This window comes from Melanotaenia boesemani, chromosome 10, assembly GCF_017639745.1.
Source record: "Melanotaenia boesemani isolate fMelBoe1 chromosome 10, fMelBoe1.pri, whole genome shotgun sequence".
Taxonomy (NCBI): Eukaryota; Metazoa; Chordata; class Actinopteri; order Atheriniformes; family Melanotaeniidae; genus Melanotaenia; species Melanotaenia boesemani.
In genome coordinates this window covers 24,851,090-24,862,234 of record NC_055691.1, presented here as the reverse complement: position 1 = coordinate 24,862,234, position 11,145 = coordinate 24,851,090, and the positions used below count along the sequence as shown (strand labels likewise).

The window sequence follows — 11,145 nt, the reverse complement described above, 5'->3', positions numbered from 1 at the left end:
AACATCACTTAAAATATAAAGGTGATAGAAAGTTAGCCCAAGCAAAAATAAAATGTTTCCAACTTTTGAAATTTGAGAATTTGTCGCTGTTATTTTTTATTCATGAGACCTTATTGAATATATTTCAGTGCTGGACTTTTGACTGAATAAATCTAGCGATTTTAATATACTGGCCAGTTTATTCCCCTTATTCTGCAAAGCAATAAAAATGTATGGCCACATTCTAATATTGTTTAGGACGTGAACTATGATGTCCAAAAACAAAGCAGCTTCATGTCAGGGCTCAGATGCAGGTTGTGCATCCCCTTGGATTGCACACAGAGCCCTGGGAACTCAAAGGGAGTGGGGGTAGTCTTAACACAGAAATATTAATTCCAAAAAGATGAACACAATATACTGAATGAGATGCAGAAAGAGTGTAAAGAGAAGCAAAGAGGTGAAATGGTAAAATGAAAACAGTCGAGATGAGAAAAATCCTCTTGAAATCTTAAAACAAGATGAGCAAAATGAAGACATTTTAACAAAAAACAATTTAATTTAATAACAAATAGGTTAAAATATGACAAACTGCTACCAAAAAAAAAAAAATCTATGTAAAAGAAATACAGAAAAGGAAACAAAGCAAAAGAAGCAAACTGGGCCACAGCATGATCATATGAAACTAAGAACAATAAACAATAGAGATCTTCAAAATGAAAAACATGAAGTTATACGTAAAAGCAAAAGTCACATCTGCATGTTTTGCTGTTGTTTTGTGTCTCTTTTATCTAAATGCCTTGTTCCTCTGGGGGAGGAATTGGAGTTTTTATTTTTTTGTTATACACATCTGCAGCAGCCTGATGTTTCATTTATCAAAATTATTCAACACATCTTAGTCTTTCTATCCTTCCTCTGTTTTATTTAAAAAAAACTTCTAATATTCTTTAAAACAACTATCAAACCTAAGATTTCAGGATAAAAAGACCATTTTTGACAACTTGTACATAATTAAATCAGCAACAGCTTCTAATGCTTAATCAGCACAGTTATAAGTTTACACTTTAAAGTCAATGATATTCGATCTTTGAAGCAATGAACGTCATAATGTATGTTTTAATGAAAACCTTTATGAAACTGGGACAAGCAGAAAGGTGTGTTTAAAACCTGTACTGACATTTTAAAAAGTCCCTTAACTTAAAGCACCAAACAGCAAAAGAATTGTTGTGTGTCAAGGCTTCCCAACGGGACAATTTGACGGAATGATCCATTTCTCTCAACCTTATCAGCTGAATTCAACCCCCCCACCACCATACACACACATACACACACACACACCCTTTATAACAATGCCACTGTGTGCAGCCCCTCAGCCTGGACGTCCACACCCCCCTTCACCCACATGTAAGATGCTGTTGTGTTGTCTTGTTCCCCCACAGCTGGAGCATCTCGCTCTCCACCCCTCCACCCCTCTGCTTTTCCTCCATTCAACCCAAACAACGCCTCCGTTCTTTCAGCCACACTATGCAGATTGTTTAAGAGGACAAGCAAGAAAGAGAAACAGATAGAGGCTGCAGAGGACAATGAAACAGCTGGCTATGTTAAAGCAGTTCATTTTGGCATTCTGTATTTCTTATCTCATTTAGCAGGGTAACTGTATATATGTGTATAAGTGAGACATATACTAATCTTCCATGTTGTGTGGATGCGAACTGTGCTAATTAAATCGTAAGAACGCTCTGCCTATAAACTGATCCTCATATGGTCAAGGTTATGGTTAGGTTAAAGTCCAGTAAATATGAACATATTCTCTTATCAAACTTGTGAAAAGAAATATCCATTCTGCATTTCATTTTGCTTTGGTCTTCAGTGGGTTCTTTCTTTCTTTCTTTCTTTCTTTCTTTCTTTCTTTCTTTCTTTCTTTCTTTCTTTCTTTCTTTCTTTAGCAATATCATGCATTTACATCTTGTTAATTACCTCTGAAGAAAAATTACAATGGTTTGTGGCTAGTTATTGAACTTTCTAATTATTGACTATACCTATTACATGCTTATTAGGATGTATACCCAGTTTAATAAGCGTGTGTTTTTGTGTGCAACAGAAAAAAATTTCAAACTATTGTTCTTTTAAAAAGAAAAAAAATTGAATCAGATTAATATTAAGTCTGCTGGGGGGAAGATTTGGCCCATAGGCTATCTGTGACAGTGTCAAGGCCAGAACAAGTCATGTCCACTTTAAACATTATTCAATACCATTTTAGGTTGTAGTTAATCTTCCAGCCAGCAGGTGGCGACATTCAGGTTTAAAGTTTCAGTAAAAAGAGAGAGAGAGATCAAAATGGCGATCCCCGGACCAGGTAGGTGGACGCGTTGCCATGGTTATAGATAAGCTATAGCCTCAAACTTACTTTTTCAAAGCTGTTATCGATTATCTATACTACAGAAACTTTAAAACAATCGACGTAATTCTTGTTCAAGTTCAGTGTGACGAATTTAGTTGTTTTTGTTTGTCCGCAGGGAGGTCCGTGGGTGTAGTATCCTTTAAATCTCATTCAAATGAACGTTTTATACCGAAGTTATAAAACTTGTAATTCAGTGAAAAGTCTGTCTGTGTGATGATGACGATGCTTAACTTGCACCCAGCTGTCATCTGTGACTCTGCAGCTGCTGCTCAACCTCACGAGTGTTTACTTCATCTTCTATTTCCTGTTGACTCTCGGGCTAATTATCAAAAAGAGTGAGAGATGCCATGTTTCACTTTTTCACAAGTTTTATCCGAAGTGTTTGGTGTAACTGTAGGCTGTAAACGTGTCTGCTGTTGTCAGGCCTGGTGCTGTCGTATCCTGCTGACGCTCTGGTCTGTGATGTTGCTCTACTGTTCCTCTTGGCTGCTCTGGAGTTTCTCCATTTGTACTGTGGTAAGAAAACGCAGACACATGTTGCATAATGATAGACTTTTAAGTTGCTCTCTGCTCAATTTTATACTGAATGAGAAATTAAAGAAAAAAATGTGTTTTTATTATTATTATTATTATTTGTATTTTTTTAGGCCACAGTTTTGCATATCACCACATCCCATTTATTACTCGGGTCATTGAAAGCAGCATGTCTGCATATTGTGTGTTTTCCGTTTAGCACTGCAGACTTTTAACTGCTGAACACAGTGGTCACCTGTCTTCACTGACGATGGTTTTCAGAATAATTCTTAAGCCCACATTGTGATTTCACCCCAAACTTCTGTTTAATTTATTCAGTGTTGTCAGAGGGCCCAGAGATAAGCAAGGCAAGGCAAGTTTATTTGTATAGCACAATTTAATGACAAGGTGATTCAAAGTGTTTACAGAAAAATGAAAACATCAGAAAAGAAAGAGTGCAGATTTGGACTTCTAAATAAAAACTATTCAAACGCAGCAGAGAGCAGGTGGGTCTTTAACCTGGATTTAAATTAACTCTGTGAGTGTTTCAGGTGATCTGAGCCTTTCTGGGAGGTTGTTCCAGACATGTGGAGCATAGAAGCTGAATGCAGCTTCTCCCATGTCTGTTTCTGACTCTGGGAACTGATAAAAGACCAGATCCAGATGACCTGAGGGGTCTGGTAGGTTCATACCCATATCAGTGACTGAGTCAAGAGGTCACTGATGTATTTTGGTGCTAAACCATTCAGAGCTTTATAGACCAGCAGCAGAACATTAACGTCTATCCTCTGACAGGCAGCTAGTGTAGAGACCTCAGAGCTGGACCGATGTGGTCCACTTTCTTGGTCTTAGTGAGGACTCGAGCAGCAGAATTCTGAATAAGCTGTTGAAATATTTACTCATGTTGTCTCTCACAGAGGGGGTTAAAATATTAATTTTTTTTTTCTTTTGTTGCCCCGTATTTTCACATGTTGTAAATATTGTGATCCCATATTGGGAACCTTAAAAATATATTTTTCTCTTAAAAATGTACTAGAAAACATGTAATATCTTAAAAAAAGTGATTGGCAGCAGTATAAATTATGTTACTGTCTGCTCATGTCTGCAGGTATGAAGGGCAATCTGACAGAGAGCGAAGGTTATATTGTGGGTCACCTCATCGTGACGTCAACAACTGTTTTGTTGACGGTATACTTCCTGGTGTGGCAGACCTACATAATGCGGGCGGACGTAATCATCAGCAGTGTTTTACTTGCTGTCTATGGCTTAGATGGAGTACTAGCTTTCAGCACCTTGGCCCGATTTGCCAGGTTGGTACCACTTTCATATATTTTAGAGAAAATATTTAATATTAAATTGGGAATCTTAATGATTTTAATCAAAATTTACTTTTGTTCGGTTACTGTCATGAAATGATAAAACACAGAGGTGACTGGTTATAAGAACATCTTTACATTTACCACATTATGAGTTCCAACGTTCCCATCCAGTAAGGCAAGCACAGTTTGTGGTGCATGTTCCATCATCCAACAGTCATCTTTCTGTCACAGCTGGAGCTGAAGCAACAGCATAAAACCATTGAAAATATATGGGAAACAAATTTAATTTAATATGAGGAATGTGCTCAAATGGAGGTGTGCTGTGTGGTGCAAACTGCAAAAAATTGGCAACATCACAAAATAGTCACTGTTTTGATTTCTTGGGCTTTTGGTCCAAATCTGCAGCTCCTGCTTAGAGCAACATCACCAGAGAGACCAAAACACAGCACATACACATATATACACAGATAACAAAATTTTTTTACTCTCCATTTTGTCCCTTCACAAACTTAGATAATTGAAAATAAGTAAATAAACCTTAGATAAAATTACATATACATAGTATATATATATAGCATCTCAGAGGAAAACATTAACATTAACATAACATTGTATAGACCACCCTGGAGAGCTCGAGCTCCATTCTCTCCAATGTAATGCAAGAAAGGTTTCCATATTTAAAATAAATTTGAGTGGTGTGTCAAAAATATATCGGTTCAAAGAGAATGAGTTCTGTCATACTTTTAATCTAATGTGAAATTGGAGGTATAGTCTAATATTCAGTGAAGAATACATCTCCTAGCACTAAAACATAGCACCTGGAGCAACTTCAGTGAGGATGGTATAAGATCTACTGCTGTGGGCAAAACATCTAAAATGCAAGAAGTATGTTCTAGGGACAGTTTCTTCTTAAAGATATGATCAATTCCCCTGCACACACTACACCAAAAAACAAGGGGAAAAAAACAGCACAGCTTTTTGAGATTGTCCATTTAAACCTAAAAAATCCTGATGGATAAAGTTGTTTTTTATATATATTTTCTACAGTGTCACACATAAACATACATTATAGACAGGGTGAAAGATTAAAGTCTCTAGTGGCAAACATAGACAAAACACTTCTTTATTACATGAGGAGACTAACCCGCAGTTGATGCTCCATTTATTTTGATTGACAAGATATGTTGATGTAGTTAGCATCTGCATGTTTGTTTTGAATGGCCTGACAGCAGTGAGCTTTCCTTTTGTTCATGCTATTGTTCATGAATGAAATGAGGCCTGGTTCCCTTTAGGACTTGCCTAAATTATTGATATGGATTGCATTCATTTAGCTGATACTGTAGACCTTGTAGAATGTCGTCACATCCTCAAATTTTCTTTCCAAGATGGATTCAAAGACAATCATCCAATCTCTTCTTCTGATGTTACTGAAGAGGTGCATCCAAAAATAAATCACAGGGATTATGCATGAGCTGAAAATCTTGTTGTTTTCGTGTCTGATTTTTGCATTGTTTGTTTAGCCAATTCATTTTTATTACACTGTAATGCATTGATCTACTTTGTGTCTTTCAGTGTTTATTCATGAAGAAGTGTCATCTTCATTGTTTTCTATGGTGCGGTCAAACTCACAGCTGGTCTTCACTTTGCTGCAACTATACAAGCAGAAAAAAAGGAGGTATCACTGTCATCTGGTGTCTTTTATTGTTTATTATATAAAAAATTTTGATTGGATATTTTTTTCATTACAGAATTAGTATGATTAAATGTAGAGATACAAATTATCACTGTCTTGTCCTTTTTCTTGTTCTTTTTCTTTTTTTTTTCTTTTTTTTTTACCAAAGAGGTACAGTAACAGATGCTTCCTTTTTCCATTTTTTTCATTTTCATTTTCAGAAAAATAAAATCCTATCATTTGTTTCTAAATTATTTTCCAATTTTTTTTTTCAGTTTTTGTTCTTGTTCTGTCCAGTAGATGGCAGATTTGTTTTACTAATAAAAAATAAAAATAAGAAAAACCAACAGTGGCATAATGAATTTCAGCCCTTAGATTTTTTTTAACATGCCTTTGAAAAGAATGAGTTTTTCTCTAAGTTGAAGTTAAAATGCTTCAGCAACTTAAAACTGGTGACTAGTCACACTTATACCAATAAGAAAATCACATTCTAGCCCTGATCTTCTACACTACAAAAAATAAAAAAAGTAGAAGAAATATTAAAAAACATAAATAAATTTAGTTTAGTTGGATCTGTTAGTGTTTACTATAATGTTGGTACTGACCCAGCACACAGTTTTTAAGTGTTGGTCAGTCAACCATTTCTGACTTCACATTTCTCAAACAGGTGATTTCTCAGTACTGACAGGTGAGGTTAATGATCAAACCCAATGACAAGGTTCCCAAAGTAACCATGTTGAAAACAAATCACATTTCAGAAGGACTGTGTTTGAGCAACAGCCGAGCACAAACACTGACTGTAGGTCGGCCGCAGAGTATAAACATTTCTATTATGCCCTTATAATTGTGTCCCACCACTGAGGAGTCTGTTAAGAGTTTTTTTTTTGCAAACCTGATGATTGTTTGTCTTTATGTGTTCTGCCCAAAGCAAGAACTGCTTTATGTTAATGACATTCTTTGCAGGAGTTACAATCAAACTAAGAGTGGTCATTCTTACCAGGCTGTGACACTGAAACCTGGGCAGTGTTCCACGCTGTTGCTCCTCTTTCAGTCAGTCACTCTGAGGAATCCAACTGGTTCTGACCAGTTACTGCTTTGCTGCACAAAGAGTAAGCCCAGAGTTAAGAACTTATTCCACTCTTCTTCTTTCTTTTTCAAATAAATGTTTGGAATTTCATCCAGAGCTTATCATATGTGGCTCTGTTATTGTTTATAGCAGACATTCCCTGCTTGTCATCAAAAGATCTGCAGGTATCTGTTTGTCACAGGATTGTTAAAAGATTTTAAAATAACTTCTCTCCGACAAATATTTAGATTGATTGCTTATATTTTCTACTAAAAGAAAGATAACTTCTTAATCCAGTGAAAACAATCATGCAGGGCAAGGACCAGGATGGAACCCCCCTCAACTCATTTCCATCCACCTTTGATTTTTAAACTCAAATGAGTGAGTTGCATGACCTTCAAGTGTTCTAAGTCATCACAGTAACTTATGAGACAAGTTTACAATTAACGACCCTTTCAAGAAGTCAGTGGTAGCTCCTCCTCTGTCAGATTGAGTTACCTGTACAGCCAGTCACCATCACCTGCGCCAGCGTCGCCTCAGTTGCTGGATTTCTGGGAACTGACAACGCACGGTAGGTGTGGTGTACTGCTTCGGACTATCTTCTAGACAACCAAGGTTCACGGACATCGAGAACTTTCCCCACGAAGCTATTGATTCTTGCACACTGCGGACAGGTTGAGATGGCAGGCTGATGTTTCAGGCACCGTCTCACACACGTTTGTCCATCCGAGCATCCAGTCCGAAAAACACCGCTGTAAGTTCCCAGACAACAAAAAAAGATACTGATTGTGCTTTTACGTGTAAGCCATTAAACTTGCAGTTTAGTAACCTTTATTTAAGTTACAGGAATTAGTTCACGTGGCTGCAAAAAAATGCAGTGTTACGCTTACGCTGGGGCAGCTGCGATCTTCGGTGTTAGACGTTCTCTGTGCTATATAAATAATTATTTTTGGAGCATTTATCCACAAATAAACTGACGTTTATGTTGGTTCAAAGATGTAAAATGATTTGTTCACACTGTAAATCTATGCAGTGTAGATATTTGTCTGTTTGCATAAACATGCAACAGAGTTGAAGGACACAGGAGCCATGTTGCGCTCCATAAATCTGAATTTGAGATAGTTTAGTTTACTTGGCCGGTAAAAAAAGCAAGAAAGCAGGTGGTACAGTATGTTTGTGGACGGGAAAAAAAGAGAGAGAGGGAAAAAAACAGTATATAGTCAAAAGATTTGTGCACACCATTAATAACTGTTGGTGTACTGAGTCTTTTAACCAACCTTTTTTTGTGACAGTCTGTGTTTGCACAAAAGGGAGAAAAGATCAATAAAAGCCTGCATCTGATTATAAAAACTGAGGCACCATAAATAATGTTGTGGGCTACATAATCAGTTTAGAATGTAGCAATATAGAAAATCGGTCATGACTTTTTAAGTACAGAAAAATACAGCAGGACTCTGTAGTCTGCTCACATATAAACCACAGTTTACCCACACGAAGCCTTGAAGACTGAAAGATTATCAGGATAAACTGTAGGCATTTTAAAAATGTCAACAAATTGCTGTTTTGTTACCAAAGAAGTTTGGTTAGGATAATAATGATCAAAGCTGTATGATGCAGTGATATATGGTTATTTACATGCTGAAGCATTGTGTTTGGGGTCCTCACGGTGTTTTGCTTTGTTACAGCATCTCCTTACGTCACACTCCCCCTCAATTACAGTATTTAGTTCTGTGGTCAGAGGAATGTGGTGTCATTTGGTTTTAGTGAGTGTGCGAGTAACCTCCCAACAAGCTACACATTAACAACCAAATGAGAAGCAATGACTGCTAATGCATGAATCACAGTGGGCTTTTACAGCAACATGATCATCGGCTTTCACAACAGTGGAAAGTGATTTGGTCCAATGGCTTCATGGCTTGAAAAGCATAAAATCAGATATGTGTTATCTCCTACTAAGTGATTAATCAGAGGGCACAGGGCAAAGTCTAGATGGCTCATACAAGAGCAACATCAGATACTTTTAGAGATATTACACCAGTTATACCTGTCAGTATTTTCTTTTCAGTGATATGCCAAATGTCCTTGCTGAGGTTGTTAATAGGCACATGCTCTGATATTGAGAATATTTCACTATTACAAGCCAATCATTAGTTATTGTTGTCTTTTGGAGGTCGTTGTGTGTTAGAGGTACTGTTGAGCTTTTTTAAACAAGCTAACTATCTAGTGGGGATTGTGTTTCAGCATTATGTTGCTTTAAGTTGATGCAAAATATTATATGAGCTTGAATTGTGTGTGTATTGTATTGCGCATGGTTGCTTTCGTTGTCTGTGTTTATATAATCCACCTTGAATCCACTGGTTTAAGGTTGGGCTTCTAAAACGATGACAGATTCCCAGCTTCTAAGTTATCAAAGATAAGACATGCGTAATAGAAAGTTGTATAACTGTTTTAGTATTTCAGTTTTTCTTGTGGGTGTTTTAAACCTCACGTGACTTCAGTAACAGATGACTGAGTCTAAATTCTGCAGAAAGCGGAATGATTATTACGTGCATCTAAACTAATACAAGCACAGAATTAAACGCAAGCAACATCTGCTTCTATTTTGTTTGAGCAGTTGTTCTGCAGTGCATCTTTGATGTAATTTTTGCTGGTTGACAGTTAACTGAATCTGAATCATGGTATGTAATTACCTCTGGAAAAAGGTGTGGATATTATTCAGCAATAAGCACCCTGTAGTGGGCTGAATGGAGGTGTGCAGAAGGCCTCGTGCCATAAGGTTAACAACACATGACACCCAGTCTGTCCTCCTTTAGCCCTGTCTACCTCCTGAAATCTGGCAGCCGGCCAGATCCTTGAACAATAGCATGAAGAGGAGATGACCAGAGAGATAAGAGCGGAAAGAGGAAGACTATCGTTTGTGCAGATTTCACTTAAAGTAAAGTAAATACACTTTGTTGTGGTAGAGTACAAACCATGGGGCGGCATTACAGTGGTTCAAGCTGTCAGAGCTGTTGTGATTTGCCCTTTCTTTGTTTCAGAGGTATGAAAAGATTATCTGTTTAAGCTGGTTATTTTTATGATCTGCAATGAGATAAGCTTGTGTGAATGCATCTACAACTATCACACACAGTATATCTTGTCAATATGTGCTGTTGAGTATCAAAACAAGTTTTAATGTTAGAGATGAGGTTAAAGAAATTTTTAGACGAGTTGTATGAAGCACACACATTGTCCCTAAGTGACATTAGATCAGTTACCAGCAGTTTGTGGTGTTGCAGAAAACGTCAAATGTTTACTGGTGAAACAAGATCTTCACCTCTAACCACCAATTAATAATACAAACTGACTCAGCTTTTTACAGCTTTATGTGGCTCCTTGTAGTGTAAAAGTCACATAAGGTGATTACTATTTCCAGCATTATTTGCAGCCTACTATGACCCATGAACAGATAAACATTTATCAGTATTAAATGCAAGGATAAAATATCTTTACAAGAAACCAGATAGAACCCAATGTGTTATGTTGCATGTTATCAGGGTTCACAGTTGGAGAATATTAGGGTGTGAGCAGCCCCAGTTAGAACTGAAGACCTGATATACATTACATAACTTGTCAGTGCATGTCTTGACAGATGAGTCAAAGTCTCAAGTCACAGAAGGAAAGGTGTGGGAGGGCTTTGTTCTTGCATTTTCTGTTCCCTTTAATCTCTCAGATTTAGATGCAGTGCTCCGTTACAAATGGCTTTGTTTTCTTAGTGACCATGCTAATTGTCAAATAGTTAGTGTGTCTGGGTGTGAACAAAACAACTAAATAAATTAGTTTCAGCTTTGCAGATATAATCATCAACAGAGTGGATCTAATTACACAGCACACATCAGCCTGCTGTCTGCTTTTGTCCTAGACCGGTTCCCTGACTACCAGCAGAGCAGGCCCGACACCTGGTACTGCATAGAAGAAGGACTGATTAAGACATAGAAACACTTCAGCTTTGCATCCTCTATTGTCAACCTTAACAAAGCTTCTATAGCTCCTTATCCATAGATGCTCTGTAAATGCATGTGAATTATCGGTTAATGAGGCTGGTTAACGGTACGCAACTGTGTTTTATCAGCCTTAAACAGTATTTTCTGTCAAACATTTACCTTCGCTATAGATCAGTGAAGCTTTGACACCATGAAAACAATGAGCTGACAAATTG

General features: G+C 37.2%; 2 protein-coding genes and 1 long non-coding RNA gene across 4 annotated transcripts in view; 2 read left to right on the top strand and 1 right to left on the bottom strand.

Moving 5' to 3' along the window:
* Positions 1-1,990: 1,990 nt before the first annotated feature.
* LOC121647274 (transmembrane protein 80-like) lies at positions 1,991-5,936 on the top strand. The gene is made up of 6 exons (XM_041996557.1): positions 1,991-2,332; positions 2,493-2,509; positions 2,619-2,712; positions 2,801-2,893; positions 3,999-4,200; positions 5,782-5,936. Exons 1-6 carry the CDS (start codon positions 2,314-2,316, stop codon positions 5,792-5,794), a joined length of 438 nt encoding a protein of 145 aa, XP_041852491.1. The 5' UTR covers positions 1,991-2,313; the 3' UTR covers positions 5,795-5,936.
* On the bottom strand, positions 2,808-7,548 carry LOC121647276. The gene is made up of 4 exons (XR_006011820.1): positions 7,446-7,548; positions 6,879-6,979; positions 4,351-4,446; positions 2,808-2,888 (listed from the first exon to the last, which is right to left on the bottom strand). It is a non-coding gene; the product is annotated as an uncharacterized LOC121647276 (long non-coding RNA).
* eps8l2 (EPS8 like 2) overlaps positions 7,457-11,145 on the top strand; it is a 22,844-nt gene continuing 19,155 nt past the window's right edge. Inside the window, exon 1 of one of the 2 annotated variants that reach the window (XM_041996536.1) lies at positions 7,457-7,518. The gene's annotated coding sequence lies outside the window, so the exon portion shown is untranslated. Of the gene's footprint in view, positions 7,519-7,563; positions 7,702-11,145 lie in introns of those variants that run through there. The other variant, XM_041996535.1, reaches the window with a different exon arrangement.

Bases quoted from the DNA above. Each gene is read 5' to 3' on its own strand.
- LOC121647274 (XM_041996557.1), top strand. The intron at 2,713-2,800 runs GTGAGAGATGCC...TGCTGTTGTCAG, and splicing joins CGGGCTAATTATCAAAAAGA to GCCTGGTGCTGTCGTATCCT. The intron at 2,894-3,998 runs GTAAGAAAACGC...TCATGTCTGCAG, and splicing joins GTTTCTCCATTTGTACTGTG to GTATGAAGGGCAATCTGACA.